The sequence below is a fragment of the Pan paniscus genome, chromosome 4 (genome assembly GCF_029289425.2).
Source record: "Pan paniscus chromosome 4, NHGRI_mPanPan1-v2.0_pri, whole genome shotgun sequence".
In the NCBI taxonomy this organism is placed as follows: domain Eukaryota; kingdom Metazoa; phylum Chordata; class Mammalia; order Primates; family Hominidae; genus Pan; species Pan paniscus.
The window spans coordinates 145,145,079-145,159,506 of record NC_073253.2 but is presented as its reverse complement, the minus strand read 5'-3'; the positions used below and the strand labels follow the sequence as shown (position 1 = coordinate 145,159,506).

Genomic DNA, 14,428 nt, shown 5'->3' with positions numbered 1-14,428 from the left:
GAGGCTAATCATTTTCTGCCTTGAAACAGAGTTTCAGAGTTATCTAAGTTTAATATCTCCTATCCTGAAAACCCAAGGATTCCAGCCAGTTTCATTTTGTACGCCTTGTCATGCTGAGGGTGGTGCCCAGACCAATGCAGACTCTCCAAATATATTGGATCGAGTGAATACATGGATCACAGAATCTGGGGTTGGAAAAGCCCTTGGATATAGTCCAGAGGCTCCCAAACTTGGCAGTTCATCAGAATATTCTGAAGAGCTGATTAAAAAATTACTGGACGACATTTTCTGATAGTCTGCCATTTTTTACTTAATGTTTTACAAACATCTTTCCATGTCAGCACATATGAATTCTTTTTAATGAGCCTTTATATTGAAACATAGGCCTGGCACAGTGGCTCACACCTGTCATCCCAGGACTTTAGGAGGTTGAGGTGGGAGGATGGCCTGTGGCCAGGAGTTCGAGTCCAGCTTGGGCAGCATAGTGAGACCTGTCTCTACAAAAAATAAAATAAAAATAAAAAAAGAAGGATAACATAGACACAGAAAAGGAACATTAATTATAGCTGCTGATATAACAGTTCAATGAGTGAACATTCCCATGAAACCACCACCAAAATTAAGGAACAGAACACGACAAACAGTACCTCAGCAGCCTCCTTCATACCTTTTTCAGTACCTCCCCAGCCTCCTCCTGAAAGGTTACCACCATCTGACCTTTAACACCGTATTAGTTTTGCCTTTTTGAGGTTCATATATATGAAATCCTACAATACACATGCTTTTGTGTTTGGCTTCTTTTATTTATTTATTTATTTATTTATTTTTTGAGATGGAGTCTCGCTCTGTCACCCAGGCTGGAGTGCAGTGGCGCGATCTCGGCTCACTGCAAGTTCCGCCTCCCGGGTTCACGCCATTCTCCTGCCTCAGTCTCCCGAGTAGCTGGGACTGCAGGCGCCCACCACCATGCCTGGCTAATTTTTTTGTATTTTTAGTAGAGACGGGGTTTCACTGTTTTAGCCAGGATGGTCTCAATCTCCTGACGTCGTGATCCGCCTGCCTCGGCCTCCCAAAGTGCTGGGATTACAGGCGTGGTGTTTGGCTTCTTTTGATTCATCCTTATTGCTTCATTTAGCATGAGTTCATTCATTTTTATTCCTGTGGAATTTTCCATCATATGTACAATCTACAGTGTATTTATTCATTTCCACTGTTGGTGGACATTTGAGTTTTCAGATCTGATCTATTATGAATACTGTTATTATGAAACTTCTAGTATATTACTAGTACACGGTTGTGCCCTTTCTGTTAGGTATTTACCTAGAAGTAGAATTTCAGAGTATTAGCTTTAGTAGATATTGCCCATCTGATTTTCAAAATGATTGTACCATTTTATACCCTCACCAGCAATGTATCAGCAACGTATCAAGGGTTTCTTCATCAATACTTGGTATTATTATTCTTAGTAACTTTAGCCATTCTGGTGAGCATGTGGCTTTATCTCTTTTGTTATCAACATAAATGCCTCTAATGACTGATGAGGTTGAATATTTAAAAATACGTTTATTGGCCATTTGGATGTATTATTTTTTGAAGTGACTGTTCAAGTTTCTCCTCCATTTAAAAAAATCACATTGCCTTTTTTATCTCACTGATTTGTAGTTCTTTGCAAATTCTGGGCACACGTCCACTTTCAAATACATGCATTGCAAATACAGTCACACACCATATAACAACATTTTGATCAATGATGGCCCGCCTATACCATGGTCCCATAGAATTATAATGGAGCTGAAAAATTCTATCGTCTAGTGATGTCATAGTGCAACGCATTCTTCACATTTGTGGTGATGCTGGTATAAGAAAAACCTACTGCACTGCCAGTTGCATAAAAGTATAGCACATACAGGCTGGACGCGGTGGCTCACGCCTATAATCCCAACACTTTGGGAGGCCGAGGCGGGCGGATCACAAGGTCAGGAGTTTGAGACCAGCCTGACCAACATGGTGAAACCCCGTCTCTACTAAAAATACAAAAATTATCTGGGCGTGGTGGTGGGTGCCTGTAATCCCAGCTACTCAGGAGGCTGAGGCAGGAGAATTGCCTGAACCTGGGAGGTGGAGGTTGCAATGAGCCGAGATTGTGCCACTGCACTCCAGTTTGGGTGACAGAGTGAGACTCCATCTCAAAAAAAAAATATATATATATATGTGTGTGTATATATATATATATATGGCACATACAATTATGAGCTGTAGTACATAATCCTTGATAATAGAAAACTAGAAAACTATGTTACTGGTTTATGTATTTACTATACTACACCTTTTTTTCCATTATTTTAGAGTTGACTCCTTCTACTTATTAAAAAAGAAAAAAGTTAACTGTAAAACAGCCTCAGGCAGGTCCTTCAGGAGATATTCCGGAAGAAAGCATTGTTATCATAGGAGATGGGAGCTCCATGCATGTTTTTGCCCCTGAAGACCTTCCGGGGGACAAAGCGTGGAGGTGGAAGATGGGGATATTGATGATCCTGACCCTGTGTAGGTCTAGGCTAATGTGTGTGTTTGTGTCTTAGTTTTTAACAAAAAAGTTTAGAAAGTAAAAGAAAAAAAATTTTAAGAGAAAAAAAGCTTGTAGAATAAAGATATAAAGCAAATATTTTTGTTCTGATTCAAGCACCAAAGACATAAAAAAAGAAAAAAGAATAACAGAATTTGAGATAATTTTTTTAAAAAGAAAATATTTTTGTACAGCTGTATAATGTGTTTGTGTATTAAGCTAAGTGTTATTACAAGAGAGTCAAAGTTTTTAAAAATAAAAAATTTTATAAAGAAAAATTTAAAAATTTATAGAGTAAAAAAGTTACAAGCCAGGCTTGGTGGCTCATACCTGCAATCCCAGCTACTCAAGAGGCTGCGGTAGAAGAATCGCTTGAGACCAGGAATCCGAATCTGCAGTGAGCTATGATGAGCAAGATCTCATCTCTAACATAATTAATTAATTAATTAAAAATTACAGTAAGCTAAGGTTAATTTACTATTGAAGAAAGAAATTTTAAAAATACATTTGGTGTAGCCTAAGTGTCCAGTGTTTATAAAGTCTATAGTAGCGTACAGTAATGTCCTAGGCCTTCACATTCGCTCACCACTCACTCACTGACTCACCCAGAGCAACTTCCAGTCCCGCAGGCTCCATTCATGCTAAGTGCCCTGTATAGGTGTATGATTCTTAAACTTTTATACCTTATTTTTACTGTGTTTTTTATGTTTAGCTATGTTTAGGTGTGTAGTAGGCTATACAATCTGGAGTAATGCAAGTGCACTCTGCAATGTTCACACAATGACAAAATTGCCCAAAGAAACACACATTTCCTGGAGCATATCCCCGCCATTAAGTGACGCATGACTGTATTCTCCCACTCAGTGTTTTCATTCTCTCTCTCTCTCTGTTTTTTTTTTTTTTGGAGACAGAGTTTCGCTCTTGTTGCCCAGGCTGAAGTGTAATGGCACGATCTCAGCTCATTGCAACCTCCACCTCCCGGGTTCAAGCAATTCTCCAGCCTCAGCCTCCCAAGTAGCTGGGATTACAGGCGCCCACCACCACGCCCAGCTAATTTTTGTATTTTTAGTAGAGACAGGGTTTTACTATGTTGGCCAGGCTGGCCTTGAACTCCTGACCTCGTGATCCACCCACCTCAGTCTCCCAAAGTGCTGGGATTATAGGCGTCAGCCACTGCACCTGGCCCATGCTTTCATTCTCTTAATGGTGTGTTTTTATGAATATAAGTTCTGAATGATAATGTAGTTCAATTTATCAATCTTTTCTTTTATAGTCATTGATTCTTGTGCTGTAATGAGGAAATCTTTCCTGGATCTAAGATTGTAGAGACATTTACATATGTCAAATTCTAAAAGCTTTATTGTTTTAACTTTCACATATAGCTCTACAATCTACCTGGAACTTTTTAATGTTTAGTGTGAAGTAATGTGAGTATTAATTTTTCCGTACAAGCATCCAATTGGCCCAGCACTGTTTATTGAAAAGACCATTCTTTCCCTACTCTTCTAGTGAAAAGATCATCCTTCCCTATCATACCTTTATTATCAACCAAGTGTCCATATATGTATGGGTCTGTTTCTGGATCCTCTATTTTGTTCCATTGGTATATATATATTTTTTTAATTAATTTTTTTTCAAGACAGATATCTCACTCTTTTGCCCAGCGTGGAGTGCAGTGGTGCGATTTTGGCTCACCGCAACCTCCAACTCCCAGGTTCAAGCAATTCTCCTGCCTTGGTCTCCCGAGTAGATGGGATTACAGACACGTGCCACCATGCCCAGCTAATTTGTGTATTTTTAGTACAGATGGGGTTTCACCATATTGGCCAGGTTGGCCTCGAACTCCTGATCTCAAGTAATCTGCCCACCTTGGCCTCTCAAAGTGCTAGGATTACAGGTGTGAGCCACCATGCCTAGCCTCCATTGGTATATTTACCTATTCTTATGCAATACTATCCTGTCTTAATTTCAGTATGTTTATAAAATATCATGATATCTGGTAATGAAAAGACCTCTAAGTTTATTATTATTATATGTTAGACTTTTTCACCATGGTTTGTGTCTCTTATACTTCTTTATGTGTTTTTCATCATTTCGTTTTTTGTGCTTTAGTTTGAATATTTCTTCTGATCCATCTTCTATTAATTACTAACTCTTTTTTTTTTTTTTTTTTTGAGACAGAGTCTCATTCTGTCACCCATGCTGGATTGCAGTGGCACGATCTTGGCTCACTGCAACCTCCGCCTCCTGGGTTCAAGCGATTCTCATGCCTCAGCCTCCTGAGAAGCTGGGACTATGAGTGCAGGCCACCATGCTCAGCTAATTTTTGTGTTTTTAGCACAGATGGGGTTTCGTCATATTGGCCAGGCTGGTCTCGAACTCCTGACCTCAAGTGATCTGCCTGTCTTGGCCTCCCAAAGTGCTGGTATTACAGGCGTGAGCCACTGCCTGGCTAACTCTCTCTTCAACAGTGTCTAATTGACTGTTAAACTATTGAGTTTTTAACTTTAGATATTTTTCAATTTTAGAATTTCCAACTCATTCTGTTTTTGTAGTTTCCAGTTCTCTGCTAAAGTTCTCTGTTTTGTACTTGATTCTTGGACATAATCACAGTTATTTTTGAGTCTCTGTCTGAAAGCTATAATATTTATAGGCATCTTCTATGGACCTATTTCTACGATCTGTTTCCCCTCTAGATTTTTCCGTGAATTGTCTGTTACATGCTTTATTATTTTTGTTTGAAGACTAGAGACATGTATGGAAATATGTTATCTTCCTCCAAAGGGGATGGTTTTACTTCTGGCAAGCAGTTGGGGTAAAGGCAGAGAACCTCAATCCATTTAGGAATTGAACTGATGTGAAGCTGGTCTTCAGTCTTCGTGAGGCCTGGTCTGCTTCTGGTTCACTTTTACTTCTCGGGGCGTGAGGATCCCAGCCTAGGGTGTTTTCAAGGGTCTCTCCTCCTTGGCAGGCTCTGAATTCCAATTTTGTCCTCCTCGCCCAGTGAGTCTTCCGTAAGCTTGGCTCAGCTTCTTAGCTGCTCACAGCATCTTTGGTATCAACAAGTGGGTCAAAAGGAAAGGTTGAATCAAGGGTCAGGTTTACATCTCTGGGTTTCCTTTCTCTCTGGGATTTTGACCCACTAACTCCCTGCTGCCTTGCCGGCTATATAAGTCCTTCACATAAACAAATGTTCATACACATACACACAGTCCAGATGGTGTAATTTTTCCAGTTGGAGGATTGGTCTGAAACAAACGAGTCATCATGAACAGAAGTAGGAATCCTCTCTCTTTGTTTTGTAGTCCATATGGATTTATCTCATTCATTTGAGTAGTATAAATATACTGTAATTAATTTATCCTTTCCCCTATTGCTAGACATTAAAAATTATTTCTAAATTTTCTTATAACTAAATATATATATATATATCTATTTCTAAATATTCTTATAACTAAAGACAATGCTGGCCATGCAACCCCTTGTTTGACAACTTCTCTTCTCCTTGGGACAATCTTTGGAGCCACTCAGTGTTTGGCCCACATGAGGTGTCAGGCCAATATATTTGTTCTTCTTCTGGGCTCCTCTAGCATTTATCCTCTCCTTCCAGCACTGTTTTGGTTCTTGCCTCATTTACCTCACTATTAGTTATCTTCTTCATGAGACAATAAGTTCTTCCAGGATATAAACTGTGCCTTATTCGCCTGTGTATAACTAGCAGTCAGCAGGTTGTGGGGCTCAGGTAGGGCCTGGTTATATTTTTGCCTAGAATTAAAATTGTTTTCTAAATGTTCACCTAGAATTAAATTTCTTCCTGTTGTTGGTAGTCTAGAAAAAGAGCTCAACTGGGGAGAAGGGCAAAAACATGGACTCTGCATTTCATGTGGCTTCCCTTCTGCTTCTCTGGATGATATTAGAATAAGCAGACCATGACAAACATGTTCAAATGAGAGGAACGAGGAGGGCTTGGCATCCTACCCACAGTAACCCAGTGCTAATAGATCACGGTTTGTCCCCGTATAGTAACAGATGAATGAACAGAAAGGGCACTGGAGGATGGAAGCCCCTCTCTCAGGCCCAGACTTGACCCCACACAAGCTTTGCTGCTCTATGGGCAAAGGAAACCATGAAGAAGTAGTGGGGAAGAACCTGTGTGGTTCTCAGTTGGCCTCTCCTGAGGCTGCATGACTGTGCAGCTCCTTTGCTGGCTCTTTTTCCTCTTCCCTCTGCCTGTGTCTTGGCCACTTTTATTTAGTGTTGTTGTTTGTTATGTTTGTTATGTTATGTTATGTTATGTTATGTTATGTTATGTTATGTTATTTATTTATTTGAGACAGAGTCTCACTCTGTCACCCAGGCTGGAGGGCAGTGGCACAATCTCAGCTCACTGCAACCTCCCCCTCCCGGGTTCAAGTGATTCTCCTGCCTCAGCCTCCTGAGAAGCTGGGATTACAGGCACATACCACCACGCCTGGCTAATTTTTGTATTTTTGGTAGAGACGAGGTTTTGCCATGTTGCTCAGGCTGGTGTCAAACTCCTGGGCTCAAGTGATCCACCCGCCTCAGCCTCCCAAATGGCTGGGATTATAGGTGTGAGCCACTGTGCCTGACCTTGGCCACTTTTAGACAAAACAAATTCAACAGAGTTTATTTGAGCAACGAACAACTCATGAATTGGGCAACCTTCAAAACCAGAAGAGGTTCAAAGAGCTCTGCTGCACAGCAAGGCCAGTGAGCTTTCATAGCTGAACATGGAAGTAAAGTATAGAAATAACATGATTAGTTACAATAGGGCATTTGTCTGATTTGGACATGATCTGATCAATTGGGCTGCCTGTGATTGGTTGAAACTCGACCATTTGTTACAGTAATATACTCCTAAATTGGGTTTTGGTTTGTTTGCCTACTGAGGTTGCAGTTTCTTTTGTAGGAGCTCAAATTATTACATGGAAACTGGAAGAACAGAGATAGCCTCAGGCTAAGGCACCTGTGTATTTTGCTTTAGCAGCCACTTATCTTACAGGTGTCAGCCTTTCTTATTGGATCCCAGATATAGGTCTATTGTCCATATTTGATATCATTTTTTTCTTTCTTATTTGTGAAAAATATTTTTTCCTGATTACAAAAGCAATAAAGTTTGTTATGAAAAATTTCTAAATAAATTGCAGTCTGATTCCAATCACTCAGAGAAAATCACTTGTTAATACTTTGTTGTGGGCCAGGCATGGTGGCTGATGCCTGTAATCCCAGCACTTTGGGAGGCTGAGGCAGATGGATCACCTGAGGTCTGGAGTTCGAGACTAGTCTGGCCAATATGGTGAAACCCCATCTCTACTAAAAATATAAAAATTAGCCGGATGTGGTGGCACACACCTGTAATCCCAGCTACTTGGGAGGCTGAGCCAGGAGAATTGCTAGAACCTGGGAGGTGGAGGTTGCAGTGAGCTGAGATGGAGCCACTGCACTCCAGCCTGGGCAACAGAGCGAGACCCTGTCTCCAAAATAATAATAATAATAATAATAATAATAATAATAATTTGTTGTAAATGTATTCATGACAGTTTCTATATATAATTGAACATTAGGGTCACATGATATATTCTTTTTGGCCTCTCACATTTGTCACTTATCAGTGTATCATCTTTTCAATCAGCACACACACGTCTGTAACATCATTGTTAATAGATGTACCATAATTGATTTAATAAGTCCTTTCTTCTTGGGCACTTATATTGTCTCTAATTTTTCACTACTATAAATGATACTGCTTGGGACATTGTTTTAGCTGAATCTTTGAGCACATATTAGCATGGTCTTAAGGTAAATTTCTTAGCCGTAAAGACCCTGCTTTCCTTCTCAAGTCCAATAACACTGAGGGTGCCCCAGTTCAGCTCCCATGTTTTTGGCTAATGACTAGACAGGCCCAGTTCATCAATATTTTGAAGGGCAAATGTGACTATTTTCTAACTGTAGTGAGTCTTACTGCCTTTCCAAGTTTAGGTTTCACTGAGTTCTTCTCACTTTCTAAATTTCAGTGTTAGCTGACTCATGGAGGTGGGACGTCTTAATCTCCTTTCCTTGATCTCTTTTCAAAACATGTAATTATTGTTTTTCTCATTCCTAGGAATTTTTTGATGTGTGGCCGGTTCTGATGGGTGAAGTTCCACCTTACTCTGGTCCCAGGACTCCGGATGGAAGAGTAGGTTCTCTCTGACCTTTTCAGTATGATATAATATATTCAAATGCAAGGCACAGTAAACCCTGTTAAAGGATTTTTTATTAGCATAGAGGTATTTGTCTTTGCGTTGGGTTGTCTCCTTTGAAGTTAGAATAATCTCTCATATTCAATAGCAGACAGGTGCTAAAAGTAAAATAAAACAACGGAGAGAAAAAAAGTAAAAAAAAAAACAACAACAATAATTCCTCATAATTGTCATGCCCTAACATCCCTAACATTTGCAAAGTGGTCTTCCTTCCTTCCTTCCTTCCTGCCTTCCTGCCTTCCTGCTTTCCTTCCTTCCTTCCTTTTTCTTTCTTTCTTTCTAAGCACTATACTAACAAGAAGCTAAGTGTTTAATATCTTATTGGGGTTTCACAGTAACCTTGCGGGGTAGACCAAACAGGGACCAACATACTCATTTCACAGCTGTGGAAAGAGACCCAGAAAGGTCAAGCAACCTACTCAAGGCTTCACCTTGCAGGAATTTAGAGTTATAGACAATATGAGCTTAGAAAACCTTCATATCTAGTCTATAATGTACAAATTGGTAGCCAGAAAGCCAATTCCAGCTGACAGATACACTTGCTTGGCTACGTAGGTTTTCTATTTTCTTTCTTTTTTTCTTTCTTTCTTTTTTTCTTTCTTTCTTTCTTTCTTTCTTTCTTCTTTCTTTCTTTTTCTCTCTTTCTCTCTTTCTTCTTTCTTTCTTTTCTTCTCTCTCTCTCTCTCTCTGTCTCTCTCTTTCTCTCTCAGATGGGGTCTTTGTATGTTGCCTAGGCTGGTCTTGACTTCCTAGTGCTCAAGTGATCCTCCTACCTTGGCCTCCCAAAGTGCTGGGAAATTGGCGGCTAACCCTTAAAAATCAAAGTCTTTCCATAAATACCTGAATTCTCAGTTTCTTTTGAAAAGGTGGATGATTAATCCATACTGGACCCACAATCCAGCAGGGCAAATTTGATTGGAGCTGAGTAGCAGCTACCTCCTTGGGATGTGGCCTGAGTTCTCTAGTTTGCCACAGTCCCCGCCACTTTCTCTTTTTGAGATGGAGTTTTGCTCTTGTCACCCAGGCTGGAGTGCAATGGCGTGATCTTGGCTCACTGCAACCTCTGCCTCCCGATTCAAGTGATTCTCCTGCCTCAGCCTCCCGAGTAGCTAGGATTACAGGCACCTGCCACCATACCTGGCTAATTTTCGTATTTTTAGTAGAGACAGGGTTTTGCCATGTTGGCCAGGCTGGTCTCGAACTCCTGACCTCAGGTGATCCGCCCACCTCGGCCTCCCACAGTGCTGAGATTACAGGTGTGAGCCACTGCGCCCAGCCCCCACCACTCTCTTTTATGTACATCTGTGCCCTGCTTTCATTTTTGTTTTTATCAGACCTCTCTAGGCATTTAAGTTTCTGATCTCTGATCTCATCCAATTGCAGCATTTTATTTTATTTGTTTTTGTTTTTTATATAGAGATGAGGTCTTGCTATATTGCCCAGGCTGGTCTTGAACTCCTGGCCTCAAGCGATCCTCCTGCCTTGGGCTCCCAAAGTGCTGAGATTACAAGCATGAGCCACCGCACCTGGCCTAAATTAGGCCCTTTAACATTCCCTCTGCCTTCTAACATCCCTCTCACGCGTTATCTGCCACATTCACTTGGAAATACAGCTTTTGTCTGAATTCCAAGCAATTAATGTTCCCAAACCTTAGGTCGAAAGCCTCACAGTGTCAGCTACATCTTGCTTCATCTGCTTTTAAAAATAAAATAGTGTGCGTATGTTTGAAGTATTTAAAAGTTATACAGGCTAAAAAGCCTTCATGGAAAAAAAAAATAGCAGTCTTTTAAAAAGTGGTGTATTTCCATGGGTATCTGTGGCTCTTTCAAAGCCCCTTGTGTCAGCTGCTCAGGTAGAAGGTAACAAAGGTACTCTTGATGACTCAGTTTTGACTTTCCAGAGGCTGGTGAATTTGTACATGAATATGGCTTTAAAGACTTTGACTGAGCTACAGTGTGTGGAAAAAGCCTAGTTACCCAAAGCACACTGATCTTTTTGTTAATTCTGGGAAAGAAAAACTTTGCAGTTTTTCTCCTGTGGGATTCCAAAAAAAAGTCCATTTCTTTTTTTGAGATGGACTGTCACTCTGTTGCCCAGGCTGGAGTGCAGTGGCATGATCTTAGCTCACTGCAACCTCCGCCTCCTGGGCTCAAGCAATTCTCCTGCCTCAGATTCCCGAGTAGCTGGGATTACAGGTGCCCCACCATTATGTCTGGCTAATTTTTATATTTTTAGTAGAGATGAGGTTTCACTATGTTGGCCAGGCTGGTCTCAGACTCCTGACCTCAAGTGCTCTGCCCACCTCCGCCTCCCAAAGTGCTAGGATTACAGGTGCGAGCCACCGCACCTGGCCTAGAAATGTCCATTTCTAACCTTTCTAAAGACTCTCGTGGGAATCCCTGGGTAGGACAGCAGCCAGGCCCAGGAAGCCCTGAGCCTGCCGGAAGTACAGTGAGCAGCACAGGCCCAAGGACAGGTGGCCCTAAGGCAAGACAAAGATGTCAAGAAGGTCCTGGAACTCTGCCTCCTCCCCCTCGCAGGCAGAAACTTATCTCCTAGGAAATAAGTGTTCTAGAAAGCAGCCACCTTTGCTTTCTAGAACTGCTTATAGGGTACAACTTGACTATTTAAAAATATTTTTAAGAAAGTTTGTTTTGCCAGGTGCAGTGGTTCATGCCTATAATCCAAGAACTTTGGGAGGCTGAGGCAGAAGGATCACTTAAGGCCAGGAGTTCAAGACCTGCCTAAGCAACAAAGTGAGACCTTGTCTCTAACTAAAAAAAAAAAAAGAAAAAAAAAAAAAGTAGCCGGGCATGGTGACGCGTGCCTGTATTACCAGTTACTTGGGAGGCTGAGATAGGAGGATTGCTTGAGCCTGGGAAACTGAGGCTCCAGTGAGCCAAGATTGTGCCACTGCACTCCAGCCTGGGTGACAGAATGAGATCCTGGCTCAAAAAAAGTAAATTAATAAAATAAAGCAAAATAAAAAATATAAAAAAAGAAAATTGGTTTGTATGTTGGAAAAGTAATATATGAGCACAGTGAAAAGTTCACTCCATACGAAATTAAGTGCCACCTTCCTCCTAGTCAGCCCCTGTGAAGCAGCTGCTGTTAGCAAACTCTCTTTGCAGGAACATTTAGGTATATCCAGATATCCACAGAGAAGTATACGTATTCCACCACCACCACTCTGCACTAACGCTATGATTCTATTTTGTGCCTTGCTTTTTTCACTTAACTGAATATTTGGTCATCTTTCCCTTTCAGCACAGACACAGCAATCTTGCTCTGGAAACGTGTGGTGTCCACTGTACAACTACTTTCCTAATAAGAGACCTTACATCATCTCCAGACTTTTTTAAGCAGTCTAGCTACGACCCCTGGACGGGGCAAAAAATGCTTTTACCCACATTTGGGAGTATATCTCTAGGATCCATCACCACATGTGGGTCAAATAATATGTCTGTTTTGATCTTTGAGAGATATTGCTACCTATCTTATCATAACCTTAGAATCATAGCTTGGAGGGTCTTTATGGATTTTCTAAAACAATTTTCTTTCTCCCCCATTGTCCTTAGAACCTTAGAGTTCCACAGTAGCTGCCTTGACCAGGGGTTAATAGAAAAGGAAGAGGACAGGAAAGGGAGTAAGAGAGAACAAAGGGGCAGGGACTCTATATACCCGGCCCTGATTCCATTAGGACAGTTTCATATAATTAGCTTCCATGCTTTGCTTGGGGAAAGAGAGCTGCTACTTAACAGCTGCAGCAAACACATACCACCATTCTAATTTTACAGCCAGAGAAACTGAGGCCCAGAGAACACACATAGTAGGACTGAAACTAGAACAGGAATCCTCACTCTAGGTCTAGTCTCAGCTCCATTTTATTTATTGTATTTCAGGGTTCATCTAGTCTCTCCTTGGATGCTTCCTATTTTAGGGAGCTCACTACCCCCTGGGGGGTAGCCTATGCCATTGGAGTGGTTTCAGCTTCTGCTTTTTGTTTAACCAGAGCTCGCCTCCTAGAAGTATTCAGTCAGTGCAGCTGCCGCCAATGCTAGGCTTTGAGCAGCAGAGCCTCTCCCTTATGAGTTGGAAGGTGACCATTGCTGATTGCCCGTCAACCAAACAGACCTTCAGACATCTTTAACTGGTTCAGGAATTCCTCTTTGTGGAGGTTCTGAGTCGGGAGGCTTGGGGTGGAGCCCAGGTATCTGCACTGAAATCTCTAGGGAGGTACTTCTCAAAATACCTGTAGTAAAGGAACAGTTTGGTTTTTCTTTTTAAAAAAATTTCCATTTTTTTGTGTGTGTGTGAAAAACACACTCAAGAAAGGGGAGTGCAGGCATACTCAAGAGAGTGAGTCACGCCTCCATTATGTTTTGATTGCTACTTTTAAAAATATGATAAAATATATTCCTAGAAAAACAAAATTGTATAAAGACAGACAAAATATAAACTTGGATCATGCCACTGCACTTGTACTCCAGCCTGGGCGACAGAGCAAGACTCCGTCACACACACACAAAAAAGATATCCCCTTTTATTCAATTAAACAGACCTGATCTAACTCAGTCAAATTGTTACAAAACTTCCTAAGTGACTCTCAGTTTCTGTTTTTATCTTCTCCTGGAATAGTAAAGAGTTCACAAGACAGGCACCGGCCCAGGGATTACACTCTGAGCAACCCTGTTCAAGGTGACAGTGATGCGGACAGTAAAACACTAAGCTGTTAACGTTAGGTGACATAGAGGAAAAGCACTGAGCTGGGAATTAAGGACCCAGGTTCTGATTTTGGTTCACTGTCTTGCTACAAGTGAGTCCTTTCCTCTCTCTGTGTCTCAGCTTTCTCATTTGTGAAATAGTTGCTCATCACGCTTGGGCATACAGAGGACCTAAGAAAAAGGTAATAGAATTTCCCCTGGAGAGCTAGGGGAATGGAGTCACATGCCAACATCCAATTGCATGCTAGAGAGTAATGTAATTGAAGAGCTCTGCTTTAAGAGAATGGGAATTTTAACAATGAAAGGAGGCGGGAGAGGTGGAAGAGGCAGAGAGTTAGTTCGGAGGCATGAAACATGATGAGAAGGTAGGTCTGAAGTGACGACACAGCAAAGAGAACAGCTGAGTGGTAGGCATGAAGGAGAAATGGGGCCATGACATAGAGATGCACCCTGCAGGGAGGATGGCTGGTTGGCTGTGATTTTAAATGGGATGGGAACCTCCTGACCACTTCCCCATCTCCCTAGATTCTGGCAGCCATCTTTATCTCTTTCTTCTTGCACTTATCAAAGTCAAAATTAAAACGCAGAGACGAATCTCTATATTTAATGTTTTGGGGCAAAGGAAGACTTGCAATTTGGGGCATACATGCAGACTAAGTAGTCTTCAGTATGTCCAAAGAAAAAAGAGAAGGTAGACGGTTTTATAAAAAAGAGAATTGAGGCCGGGCATGGTGGCTCATGCCTGTCATCCCAGTGCTTTGGGAAGCCAAGGCAGGAGGATCATGTGAGCCCAGGAATTCGAGGCTACAGTGAGCCATGACCGTGCCACTGCACTCCAGCCTGGGTGACACAGCAAGACCCTGTGTTTAAAAGAAAAA

General features: G+C 41.4%; 1 protein-coding gene across 1 annotated transcript in view; it reads left to right on the top strand.

Annotated features, from left to right (window-relative positions):
• PDE6A (phosphodiesterase 6A) overlaps positions 1 to 14,428 on the top strand; it is an 87,173-nt gene that overhangs the window by 14,233 nt on the left and 58,512 nt on the right. Inside the window, exon 5 of the mRNA XM_057302360.1 lies at positions 8,688 to 8,762. Coding sequence (XP_057158343.1) covers positions 8,688 to 8,762 — 75 coding nt within the window. The remainder of the gene's footprint in view (positions 1 to 8,687; positions 8,763 to 14,428) is intronic.